Source organism: Hoplias malabaricus, chromosome Y (assembly GCF_029633855.1).
Source record: "Hoplias malabaricus isolate fHopMal1 chromosome Y, fHopMal1.hap1, whole genome shotgun sequence".
In the NCBI taxonomy this organism is placed as follows: domain Eukaryota; kingdom Metazoa; phylum Chordata; class Actinopteri; order Characiformes; family Erythrinidae; genus Hoplias; species Hoplias malabaricus.
The window spans coordinates 76,252,996-76,265,521 of record NC_089820.1 but is presented as its reverse complement, the minus strand read 5'-3'; the positions used below and the strand labels follow the sequence as shown (position 1 = coordinate 76,265,521).

Genomic DNA, 12,526 nt, shown 5'->3' with positions numbered 1-12,526 from the left:
AGCACCAACCCAAGCTTCTGGGATAAGTTAGAGTCCAGAACTCTTTATCCAACATTTTGGTTGCGGTCACAGCCCTCAGAAAGCCCATGTGTGTGTTCTGTTCAGTGATACAGGGATCCAGCCTGGTGGACACATTTGACAAGCATTAAATTTATAGCTGGATATCTCCCCTGAGCCAAAAGCAGTTATTAAATAGAAAAGTCTCGGTATAACCAGCCTGCTGGATTTGTTTTTCTCAAGGCAGTGTGTTAAAAAGAGCCATTTCACAAGCTTGCTTTACCTTCAGACACGAATCAGCGCAGTGTAAAAGATGCACAGAGTTTCTTTAGGAGTTCTCCACTGGCTTTGATGTCTGCATGACACTTCATCAATTTGTTACACTCTTGTATAATTCAGCCATGTAGCAAACAAGCCAGTGGCCAGGAGAACAATGGCTTTGTACTTTTTGCTCACATTCAGAATGCTGATAGGGGCACAGTGTGTGTGTGTGTGTGTGTGTGTCTGTGTGTGTGTGTGTGTGTGTGTGTATGTGTGTGTGTTTGTGTCTGAGAGACTAATGGAGCATTTTCTCTGCTGGAGCCAGTGGGAAATCCAGGCAGGTGTAAATGGAGCCAGATCGTCTGAGAATGAAGCCCGGGCATTTAGACTGACAGACAGACAGAATGACAGAGAGACCTCAGTAAACAGATCGACACTCTTTCTACTAGTGATGAGCCATGAATGTTAATGGCTATTTATGCCCAATAAAAATATACTGATATAATAATGCTAGTTCCTGTTTGAACCTATATAGCGGTTCTTCTGTTATATTAACAATTAGCTAACGATGTATGATGGTGCAGCAGGTAGTGTTCCAGTCATACAGTTCTAGGGGCCTGGAGGTTGTGGGTTCGAGTCCCGCTCCGGGTGACTGTCTGTGAGGAGTTTGGTGTGTTCTCCCAGTGTTGGGTTGGTTTCCTCCCATGGTCCAAAAACACATGTTGGTAAGTGGATTGGCGACTCAAAAGTGTCTGTAGGTGTGAGTGTGTGTCGCCATGTGAAGGACTGGCGCCCCCTCCAGGGTGTGCTCCTACCTTGCCAATGGATAAGCAGTTACAGACAATGAATGAATGAATGATGATACAGATCAGGATTTTTGGTACCGTGGTCATCACTTTGTTATATAACAGAACTGGTTGGTTAGTGTTCTCCTCCAAGTGTGATGAGCTCCAGTGATGCATCATGTGCTAGCCTGCAGTCTTCCAGTTTAGCATTGTATATTGCATAACTGCTAGCTAGACTCAAAAGTGTCCCTAGGTGTGAGTGTGTGACTGAATGTGAAGGACTGGCGCCCCCTCCAGGGTGTATTCCCGCCTTGCGCCCAATGATTCCAGGTAGGCTCTGGACCCACCGTGACCCTGAACTGGATAAGTGGGTACAGATAACGAATGAATGAATGAATAACTGCTAGCAAGTAACATGTGAAGAAAGTGTCAGGGCCTGATTCAGGATCAGCTTTTATTTCTGTATTCTGATGTACTCTGCTTTTCCCTCACTGCTCAGATTCAGAGGTTGTCTGCTCAATCTGCTTGTTCAAATACTTATTTCGCTAATTGTGAATAGCTTCTGAGAATAGGACCCTAATGGACCATTCACTCCCTTTAGAGAACACAGGAATTATTTTTAAAATAACCTTGACTCAGCAGTCGGTCTACATGCATTCTTTTAGTTTGAGGGTGCTCCCTTGGTGTAATGAGGTGAGGCTTTGAATAAGGACAGTTCTCACAGATTTAGACAGGATTTTACAGACTGTAATGAGGACATATAAGTGAAAATGTGAGGATGTGTGTTTGTGTTGATGTTTTGAGTGTGTTTAATGCTGTAATCCACTGAAGGAAGGCCTGCTTAAGCAATCCAAGTTTAGCTGTTCTTAACTTTGCAGTGTGTGTAGAGATTAAAGAATATGCTTAGGGACTTGATCTGAAATCTGATGTTGGTGGGAGGATCATAATGGGCTTATTATATTCTCAAAGCTCTCCATAAACCCTCAACCCTGGAGTTAGTGTATGTTTTATTAGCTGGTTCCTACATGCACTGAGATGATACTTCATCTACTTTATCAGAACCTTCGAGATAGATGTACTGATAGATTTAAAGAAGACGTGTGTTTAAAAAGAAAGAAAGAAAATAAAGACATGCTTTGGTCAGTTTCATTGCCTATTTCTTTAAAAACAAAGAGCCTCTGTTTACTTCAAACCTGAGGTGCCAGGATTGAGGGAGGAGGAGGAGAAATGCACACTTCTTCTTTTGTTCCTCTCTCATTTTCTCCATATTTAATCAGTACACTTATTTCTCCATGCTCATTGTGTTTGTTTTGCTCCAGTGTTGTGATTGGTTAGGCTCCAGTGATGAGGAAGTGGCAAATTTGAAGCTGCTGACTACAATCCTGATATAATTATAAATGCTAATGGAGCATCGCAGACATTATCAAGACAATTCTGAAGTGCATGCTTAGAAATTAGGAAAGCTCAATCTCTCTCATGTATTCAGACTTAGGTAGGTCATATACAGGGGTTGGACAATGAAACTGAAAAACCTGTCATTGTAGTGTGGGAGGGTTCATGGCTAAATTGGAGCAGCCTGGTGGCCAATCTTCATTAATTGCACATTGCACCAGTAAAACCATGTGCATCCAATGGTTCAAACATTGTGTCCTGAAGGCGGTGCCGTGTATCAGGATGACAATGCACCAATACACACAGCAAGACTGGTGAAAGACTGGTTTGATGAACATGAAAGTGAAGTTGAACATCTCCCATGACCTGCACAGTCACCAGATCTAAATATTATTGAGCCACTTTGGGGTGTTTTGGAGGAGCGAGTCAGGAAACGTTTTCCTCCACCAGCATCACGTAGAGACCTGGCCACTACCCTGCAAGAAGAATGGCTTAAAATCCCTCTGACCACTGTGCAGGACTTGTACATGTCATTCCCAAGACGAATTGATGCTGTATTGGCCGCAAAAGGAGGTCCTACACCATACTAATACATTATTGTGGTCTAAAACCAGGCGTTTCAGTTTCATTGTCCAACCCCTGTGTGTATATATATAATTTTTTTTTTGTTTTTCAAAGTTTGAGGGTTTGTGAGCGCTCCACAGCCCCAAATGAAATATTCTTCTTGGGCATGTGTAAAATGTCTCATAGGAGTTTAAATCTCATAGGGACTGGTTTAGAGAGATAGGGGAAAAAGTGATATGGCCAGACAAGCCATTTATATTCTTCACAAGCAGTATGTGTGTTTTACAATAGGACCGTACAGGCCTACCTTCAACACCTACAAAGAGAGGGTCTGGTGGCTCTGTTACGCTGCAGCAGACATTCTCCTGACATTTTTGTCTACTTGACCCCAGGGGGGGTGGGTCTGCAAATCAATACAGTTTTTCTAACTTTAGCTTTATCCTATAATAAATAAATATATTTCTATTGTGTCTCTTCCCGGACGATAATGCCTCCATTCACAGGGCACGAGGGGTTGATTATGATTTGATGAGCATAAAGATTATGTTAACCGTATGCTTTGGCCTTCACTATCAGCAGATGTCAACCTAAGTGAATGTCTATGAGAGAAACCAGTGTTTTACATGCCACCATCATCAAAAAAACACTAATATTGTTTGCAAGAATAATGTTACATCCTTTCAGTAAAGGTCCAGATATTTTGTAGTTAAGGCCAAATCTGTTCTGGCAGCTTGTGGCAGCTCTACCCCTTACGATGACTCTTTAGACTCATAACATTTGTCTGTAGTAGGTGCCATTGCGAGTTTACAACCTAGAAATTTACTCCCATCTGTTGCTGCACAATCACAGCCCAACTCTACCCTTTACATCATTGACCAATTTCTGACCACAGGAGCCCTATTGACCAGATATTACTTGGATGGTGAGTCATTTTCGGCACAGCTGTGACCTGGTAATTTGTGTGGTGCTGGTAGGAGTGAATCAGTCACAGCTGTGTCTTTGAGGTTTTAGACGTCAGTGTCAAACCAATGCAAGGGAAGGATTTTCAAGTGCCACTGAGCATTTAAAGGTGAATTTACAGGTTAGATTTTGGTTGTACATTATTGGTATACACCCATTATGACTGAAGGACAGTGCAGATTTGTCCATTTATTTCCATCAAAAAGCTGTGATTATGGATTAAACTTTAACGAAAGAACTAAGTGGTGGGTGTTTCTGTAGATTTGGACCAGTTGATTTGGACAGATTCACTGTGAGAGAAAGACTTTCTGGGACTTTATGAGGACAGAATGTCTCTGAAAGGAAAATAGGAAGATTAGGAAAATTATTTGAAAATAACTAAAAATAAAGACCACCGTGTGTGTGTGGTGTGTGTGGTGTGTGTGTGTTTCCGCACATTTGAACATATTTACTGACCCCCTACTGTGATTAATCAGACTCTAGCTCAGCCCCCACTGTTATCTCTACTTTTCCAACCACAGCCAGCTAATGAGTAAGAAATGGTTCACAATTCAGTCAGAAAAGTAGTAATTAGCACTCTGAGCAGCTAGCTAACAAATCACTGTGAACTATCAGTGTTTTAGTGTTTTATTCAGTTTTTAAAGTAATTATGGGATTGACCTTCTACACTTGGATGTAAAACTTTAAAAATTTCAGTGTGTAAAGCCACTCTTCAGACACGTATAAAACCATGCTAATCATGCTCAAACACGTTTGACGCTAGCATTTGCATTGTTTGCACCTAAGGAGTGAACTGGGGACAAATTAACGTTGGGTAAATTGTAACTCACGTTGTGAGACTCTTATAATGATTAAATTTTTGTTAAATCACTTTTTTCATAGTGTTAAATATCCCACCTACATGATTTTAAGCCCACTCTTACACCCTGTAATGATAAATCTGAAGCATGTAATCAATTAGAGTACAGCCTCCACACGGAGGTAATACGTTAATTTAACCATGGCCTTACTAAGAAAGACAGTGAGCACACACCCACTCATGAACCTAAGCACACTGCCTATTTTTGGAAACTTTTATCCATTGATTCATCTAAAATGTACTATGACATTCATGTAAAAGAAATATTTCAACATCCATTGTAAATCCTCCTGAGTAGTTCATATATTAATGATCTTGATTATTAATACTATTTCTCAAATTCAGAGCTAATTTGGGAGGATTTTCTTGATAATATAATGTGCATAAAAATAAGGACTATTCTATCTATCTATCCATCTACTTATTTAGCACCTTTCTAGACACCCAAGGCTTATTAGAGAAGCCAATTCACTTACCCTCCATATTTTTGAACTGTGGGAGGAAACCGGAGACCCTGGAGGAAACCCACGCAGACACAGGGAGAACATGGAAACTCCACCCAGAACCCAAGATCCCAGCACTGAGAGGCGAACGTGCAAACCACTAAGCCACCGTGCTGCCCCAACAACATTCTGTTGTCCTTTACACCAAAGGACAGCCACGTATGCTTAACTCTGCCTTGTCATAGGAATTTTATGATGTGTCAAACACTTTGAAACAATTTGAAACATGGAGAGAAGCAGTTCTGTAAGAGTCTGTTCAAAACTAATGGTAAATGAGGCCCTCAACAAACTGAATATGATTTCAACAGATGAGGCAATAGTGTTCCATACGTTCAGGTTTCACTTAAGTGTGGAAAAATCCATTGGAAAGGGTTTACTAAAATTGATCTTTCCTTACTCTTTAGTGTGAAAACCTTTAGCTTTAAGACTACCCCCCCCCTCTTTTTTTTTCTTATTAAATAAATTGCTCATTGACTGATTCTTAATCAATTTCTCAGAGCTTTCCATTTTTCTATGAATTCATAAAGGTCAGTCTTCTTTAAGAACATGTAAGTTCTCTCTCAGTGATGGTGTTTAATCTCTAGAACCTTTGTTCTTTTATCATTCAAGTCAGGACTTTTTCCCCTCGGTGTATTACAGAGATTCTGTACAAATCAGTGTCTTGATTGTGTTTATTTAGTGAATAATACATCAATGTAAACTAAACCCTTTGAACCAAATACATAGACAAAGATGTGGAAAAATGCTCCTCTAATATTTCTTCTAACATTATAGGCAATCTGCTCCCTTTGACTGCAGCAGCAGTTCTGCTGTTCTGGGATGCCTTTAGAGTAGATGTTGAAACAATGGTTTGATAGCGTTCACCCACAAAAGCATTAGAAAGGTCAGGTTTACAAAGTCCACACCAACTCATCCCAAAAGTGTTGAGAACAGTCCCACTTCTCCAGTAGATTTATAAAATGTTTATTGCTGATGTGTCAGTGAATAGAACCTTTGCTGTAGGATTAATTTTAAGTGTGTGTGTATTATAAAGTAGAAGTGCTTTCTGTATAGCATTTTACAGAACTTGCTGTGTGTGTGTGTGTGTGTGTGTGTGTGTGTGTGTGTGTGTACGCTCTTAAGTTGATTTTATCATAAGGCTGGGGGACTAATGCAGTCCAATCAATATCAGTGCACTTTGAGCCCATATCTCAGAGGCTAAGATGAGAAAGAGACAACAGGAGATATATTGCAGCTTCCACAATTACATTGCTTCACTCTTTCTAATCCACTCTTACGCAGCTCAGGGCTCGTACCTGTTACATTATCACTTTACCTCAGTTTTACTGAACTGTGTGGGTGTTTCCGTACATTAAGACCATTCATTCATTCATTCATTATCTGTAAGCACTTATCCAATTCAGGGTCGCGGTGGGTCCAGAGCCTTTCTGGAATCATTGGGCGCAAGGCGGGAATACACCCTGGAGGGGGCACCAGTCCTTCACAGGGCAACACAGACACACACACATTCACTCACACACTCACACCTACGGACACTTTTGAGTCACCAATCCACCTACCAACGTGTGTTTGTGGACCGTGGGATGAAACCCACACGGACACAGGGAGAACACACCAACTCCTCACAGACAGTCACCCGGAGCGGGAATCGAACCCACAACCTCCAGGCCCCTGGAGCTGTGTGACTGCGACACTACCTGCCTACATTAAGACCAATTACTCTCTAATGTTTTCAGTTCTTATTTCAGGTTCAGCGCTTCGTTTTCACACAGTATGATGTTTTGGTCCAATAACAGTGATGATTCTGAGGCATTTCTTTGGTCCACCCTCTGTGAAATTTTGAAACAATTCATAAATAAATAAATATAAATAAATAGGAAAAGCTACATTTTGTAACAGAATATATTTAAGTTCATAAACATGGATTTTATGACTGAGAAACAAAAATGCATAAGTGAGATCCTCATTTTCACTGGAGCGTGCAAAGTCATCTGTGTGATAAATCTGAGTTTTTTGCCCACTTTGTCAAACAGTTTCATAATGATCTGTTTTTCATCAAAATATGAATCACTGATCCAATTAAGGTAACCTTGAATGAGGTCATCGGCTTTACTTTTATGGAAGAAGACTTTCTGTCATGTAGTTTACATTTGCTTGTTCTGACTTATAACTTGCCTAGACCCTGTAGAAGTAAATGAAATTGCATTTGGATTCTCTACAATATTCGGCCCATCAAACAGACTCATCACAGTGTGGACTGTTTGTGAACACGTCTGGCTCATTTGAAACTGCAGACTACACTTCTGGTATAATTATAAATGCTAATGGAGCATTGCAGATATTATCAAGCCTTCATTCCGTGTCATTTGTAAGTATTGGGGGACGGAGAGGGTCTGAAAAGAATCTTCATTTGTCTTTATTGCAAATTGCAACATGTCTACAAAGTTTTTGACCAACTGCTCAATTACGGGGAACTGAACAGTTATTTATGTCTGGGCTGAATTCTGGAAGTGTCAGGATCGTGTCAGTTCTGTTCTCACACATAATAAGTCTGAACAGAATTGATTCATCTGTAAAAGCACTGCAGCTCAAGCAGAATTACTTCAATTACTCAGATAATTGCAGTGTTAATTGGTAAAGGATTCAGACATGTACTGTGAAGAATGTCTTCTTAAAAAGAGGCAGGAACAGCCTTCAGTCTGAGTGAGTTACCATTTATAAAAGCTGTGCAAATATGCACCCTTTGATAAAATGACATGTTTTTGTTATATTTTATAGATCTTTATAAATCTGCATATATTAATGTGAAATTACAGTCTATTTGCTGAATTAAATATTGGGAAATAGAAAACATGAAATATGGAATGCACAGAATTTTGATTTTTTTTTAGTGTTCTGACATTTATTGCCCAAACTCAAGATCCACTTTTACACCACTCTTGTGAGGTTTTGGATATTGCATGAGCTACTTTCCAAAGTCATTTTGCATAAAAAGACCAGGTGTTGCCACAGATAATGCATCAGTAAGGGCATCAGGGCTGTCAATCATTTCAGTGACTAATAATTCACACTCATATGATTAAATGCAAATGTGCAGGCTTGTGAAAATTCTCACCCATTATTTTGTCTGAAATAATAGAGATGTAGGCTATACAAAGGTTTAGACACCATTGGTAAGGAGCTCATTGATTTTCTTATTGATAATATAAACATAACCATAACAAACTGTAATAATACATACATAAACATAAACTTTTAAATTCACAGTGTTTATATAACAATGCACATTTTATACTATTTTTAATTTAACAAAATATTGGGAAGGACATAAATTAGTATACCAATATATAACAATTAAGAAATCAATCAGTGATTTTGGGGCGGCACGGCGGCGCAGCAGGAAGTGTCGCAGTCACACAGCTCCAGGGACCTGGAGGTTGTGGGTTCGATTCCCACTCCGGGTGACTGTCTGTGAGGAGTTTTGTGTGCTCTCCCCGTGTCCGCGTGGGGGTGCTCCGGTTTCCTCCCACAGTCCAAAAACACACGTTGGTAGGTGGATTGGTGACTCCAAAGTGTCCGTAGGTGTGAGTGTGTGAGTGAATGTGTGTGTGTCTGTGTTGCCCTGTGAAGGACTGGCGCCCCTCCAGGGTGTATTCCTGCCTTGCGCCCAATGATTCCAGGTAGGCACTGGACCCACCGCGACTCTGAATTGGATAAGCGGTTACAGATAATGAATGAATGAATCAGTAATTTTTCAGAGTTGTTCTTAAACTAGGGTAAAGTCGGCTGACTAGTGTAATTTTATAGAGAAATTAAAGGCACAAGCCTGTGCTGAGACTTCATCTGCACCCTCCTTTTTTAGCTGTTGTAGTAAGTTCTTGGCTGAGCATGATATACACAGAGTGTTATTATTGTTTGTTTACAGATATTCGATCAGTTCTAATTTAAATATTCATCGGTGTTTGTCCAGAAGCATGAGTCATTTATAATGAATCTCACACCTTGAAATGTCACAGTAATAAAATGCGGAGGTAGAGGATTTTCATCATCTGCCTTTTTGCACATGAAATGTATCAGAACATTATTCAATATTGCAGTGCATTATATATATGTTGCACTCAGGATTGGAGTTGCTGGTCTGGACATGGCCTTAATAAATGTTTTCTCTGTAGATTTATATTAACTTTGTGTTTCCCCTCTCTCTGCAGAGCGGTGTGACGAGGTGCTGGCCACTCCACTTCCCTACAGTGCTTTCAGCAGTTCCTCAGTGTTGGCGACTGATTTTGGCGCCGGCTATGCTAAACTCAACCGTAGAGTGGGTAAGGAAGCCCCTCACCTTTGCTTTGTCTCTAAAACTAGTTGGAAGCATTTGGCAGAATTGAAATGTATTTTTAAATTAAGTGTTTATTTTAGCTTTGGTAAGTTTATAACATTTGGTAGAGGCTATAAGTAGATTAGCATGCTAGCTACTACTGCCCATGTAGGCTTAGGTTTTAGTTAGCTATCTAGATTTTTAATGGATGCAGTTATACGTAACAATTATAAAACACATTACTACAAAATACACCACAATTACATAAAATTCATAACAGCAATATAATAATATAAAATGTCAAAATGTAATTCAATATTATAATTAGCTACTTTTAGCTTGCTGAGCTGTCAACCTCCTGACCCAATTAGCTAGCGCTAGCTGGTTTATTTAGTGAGCCTCATGAAGAGGGGTTTGTAGAAGACATACTGATATGAAAACAGTCTTCCTGATCAACTAAAGTTAAGATATTTAAATAAGAACTTAAATGAAACCATTAAAGGACATTTTTTTTGTGTCAGGTTGTTAGCTAAATATACAGCCGTTGACCTAATGTCCACTCTGAATGGCATTTAGAAAAGAGTACTGCTCACAGTTCATTGCCAGGGAAAGTGTGACACATACAGTATCTGTATCTCTCTTTTTCTCTCTCAAGGTAATGGCGGGTGGTCACCACTGGACTCAGATAAATATCTCTGGCTGCAGGTGGACCTCAGGGGCAGGAAACAGATCACAGCTATTGCGACCCAGGGCAGATACAGCAGCTCTGACTGGACAAAACAGTACAGACTTCTGTACAGCGACACGGGAAGCAACTGGAGGCTGTATCGCCAGGATGGAAATATTTGGGTAACTGCATCTCAGAGTCTTTTTACTGCTCAGGTTTTACTTCCATTCATATAAGAAAATATGTGATATTTAAAGTTGCTCCCAGCAAGAGAGTATTAAATGTTTTTGTTTTTTAAATTATATTTCAATAAATGTGCCTGGACTTTTACCCACAATATAGAGAGTAACAACATATAATAATAATGATAAAAAACTATATTCAAAGGATCTATCTTGTTATGATCATATATTTTCACAATATTAATCAGGGAAAATAATTTCTTTTGAAACATAAATCAATTTGAATCTAATTACGCGATTCCAGGCATTCTCCTGTTTTTACATTTCTTTTTTTATGTTGCTAATCACAGCAAAGGGAGCTGAATTGATTCCCCTCAGCACTTGAGGGTCTTGGAGTGGAGTTGAATATTATTACACTCATCATTCACTGTTGTACAATTACAAGATAATAAATATTTTCCAAAAATGATAAAAGGAAAGGAAAAAAAAAAAGAAATTCACACGGAATTATTCAAACACAATTAATGAACTGGTGTAAATTAGAATGGAGAATTACCCTCCCTCAGGCACTGAGCCACTGTGTGATGGATGTGTGTAGGTTTCAGTGGCAGTAATAGTATCTCCAGGTTTGAAGTAAGGGCATTTATTATGACTTTTATGGATCTGATGGGTCTCTCCTCTCTCAGACGTTTTCAGGCAACTGGAACTCAGAGCAGGTGGTCCGTCATGAGCTGCAGTACACCATCGTGGCCCGTTACCTGCGCTTTATTCCCCTGGAGTGGAGTGAGGAAGGCCGGATAGGTTTGAGAGTGGAGGTCTATGGCTGTGCTTACTGTGAGTTTATGTTAAATTTACAAGGGATACACATTTAAGGAATAGTCAGTTGTTTTCAATCAAATCTCTTTCTGCCAAATCTGCAGCATCACATCCATTACTGCTGAGTGCAAATGTAATTAATGTATATCACAATAGAGAGAAACTTCACTATGAAATGAAAGGTATTTTTGTGAGTTTGTTCCCCCTTTGCTGCCATAACTGCTCTTGGAACACTTCTGAGAAGGCTGTTGGAATATTTCAATTAGCTCCATCACTCCAGAGAACGCTATTCCACTGCTCCACAGCCTAATGCTGGCAGGTCTTATACCCCTATAACCAACACTAGGTGTTGAGCATGGCATCATGTTTCCAATAAAAACAGTCTAATCTGTGGCCTTCATGTAATTTTACTTACTCAAACCAATGATAGAAAGCTAATAATTTTGGACCTTTGTGGACTTAAGGGAATATGAATTGAAAGAAATATCAATTGGCAAAGGTGCACTTGGGCAGCACGTTGGCACAGCAAGTTGGGTCATTGACACACAGCTCCAGAATCCTGAGGTTGTGGGTTCAAGTCCTACCTTGCTTCACTCTATGTGAGGTGTTTGGATTAGGTCATGGGTTTCCTCAAGGGGGCTCTAGTTCATTCCCACAGTTCATACACACATGTTGGTAAGTGCATTGGCTATGCAAAAGTGTCCACAGGTGTGACCATTTAAATGATGGACTTTTGTGTGTATTTTGTGTTACAGAAAATGAATGAATGAATGAATGAATGAATGAATAAGACAGGCTTGATTTCACTTGTGGCTCAAACATTGTGTCTAAAACCTTACAAAATCTTGAAACAGTTTGTATGATACAAATCAGTTACCCTTGGTTATTTCTGATGTGTTTTAAGGGGCAGATGTGATCAGTTTCGATGGACAGGGAGTGATCTCCTACCGCTTCCGTCAGAAGAAGATGAAGATCCTGAAGGATGTTATCTCTCTGAGATTTAAGACCAGTAAAGGAGATGGGGTTCTGCTGCATGGAGAAGGGCAGCAGGGAGATTACCTTACTTTGGAGCTCCGCAGGGCCAAACTCGTGCTACAGATCAATTTAGGTGACCATCTTATACCCTTTAATGATCCTGATGGTGCTAGTGGACTCAAGTGTGGGCAGCTGTGGCCTTAAAGAGGTGGACTTGAGGTGTCGGGTTTGATCCCCATGCACTGAAATGCCA

General features: G+C 40.0%; 1 protein-coding gene across 1 annotated transcript in view; it reads left to right on the top strand.

Moving 5' to 3' along the window:
- LOC136678169 (contactin-associated protein-like 2) overlaps positions 1-12,526 on the top strand; it is a 45,762-nt gene that overhangs the window by 13,310 nt on the left and 19,926 nt on the right. The window contains exons 2-5 of the mRNA XM_066656094.1: positions 9,530-9,640; positions 10,289-10,482; positions 11,169-11,316; positions 12,203-12,406. Coding sequence (XP_066512191.1) covers positions 9,530-9,640; positions 10,289-10,482; positions 11,169-11,316; positions 12,203-12,406 — 657 coding nt within the window. The remainder of the gene's footprint in view (positions 1-9,529; positions 9,641-10,288; positions 10,483-11,168; positions 11,317-12,202; positions 12,407-12,526) is intronic.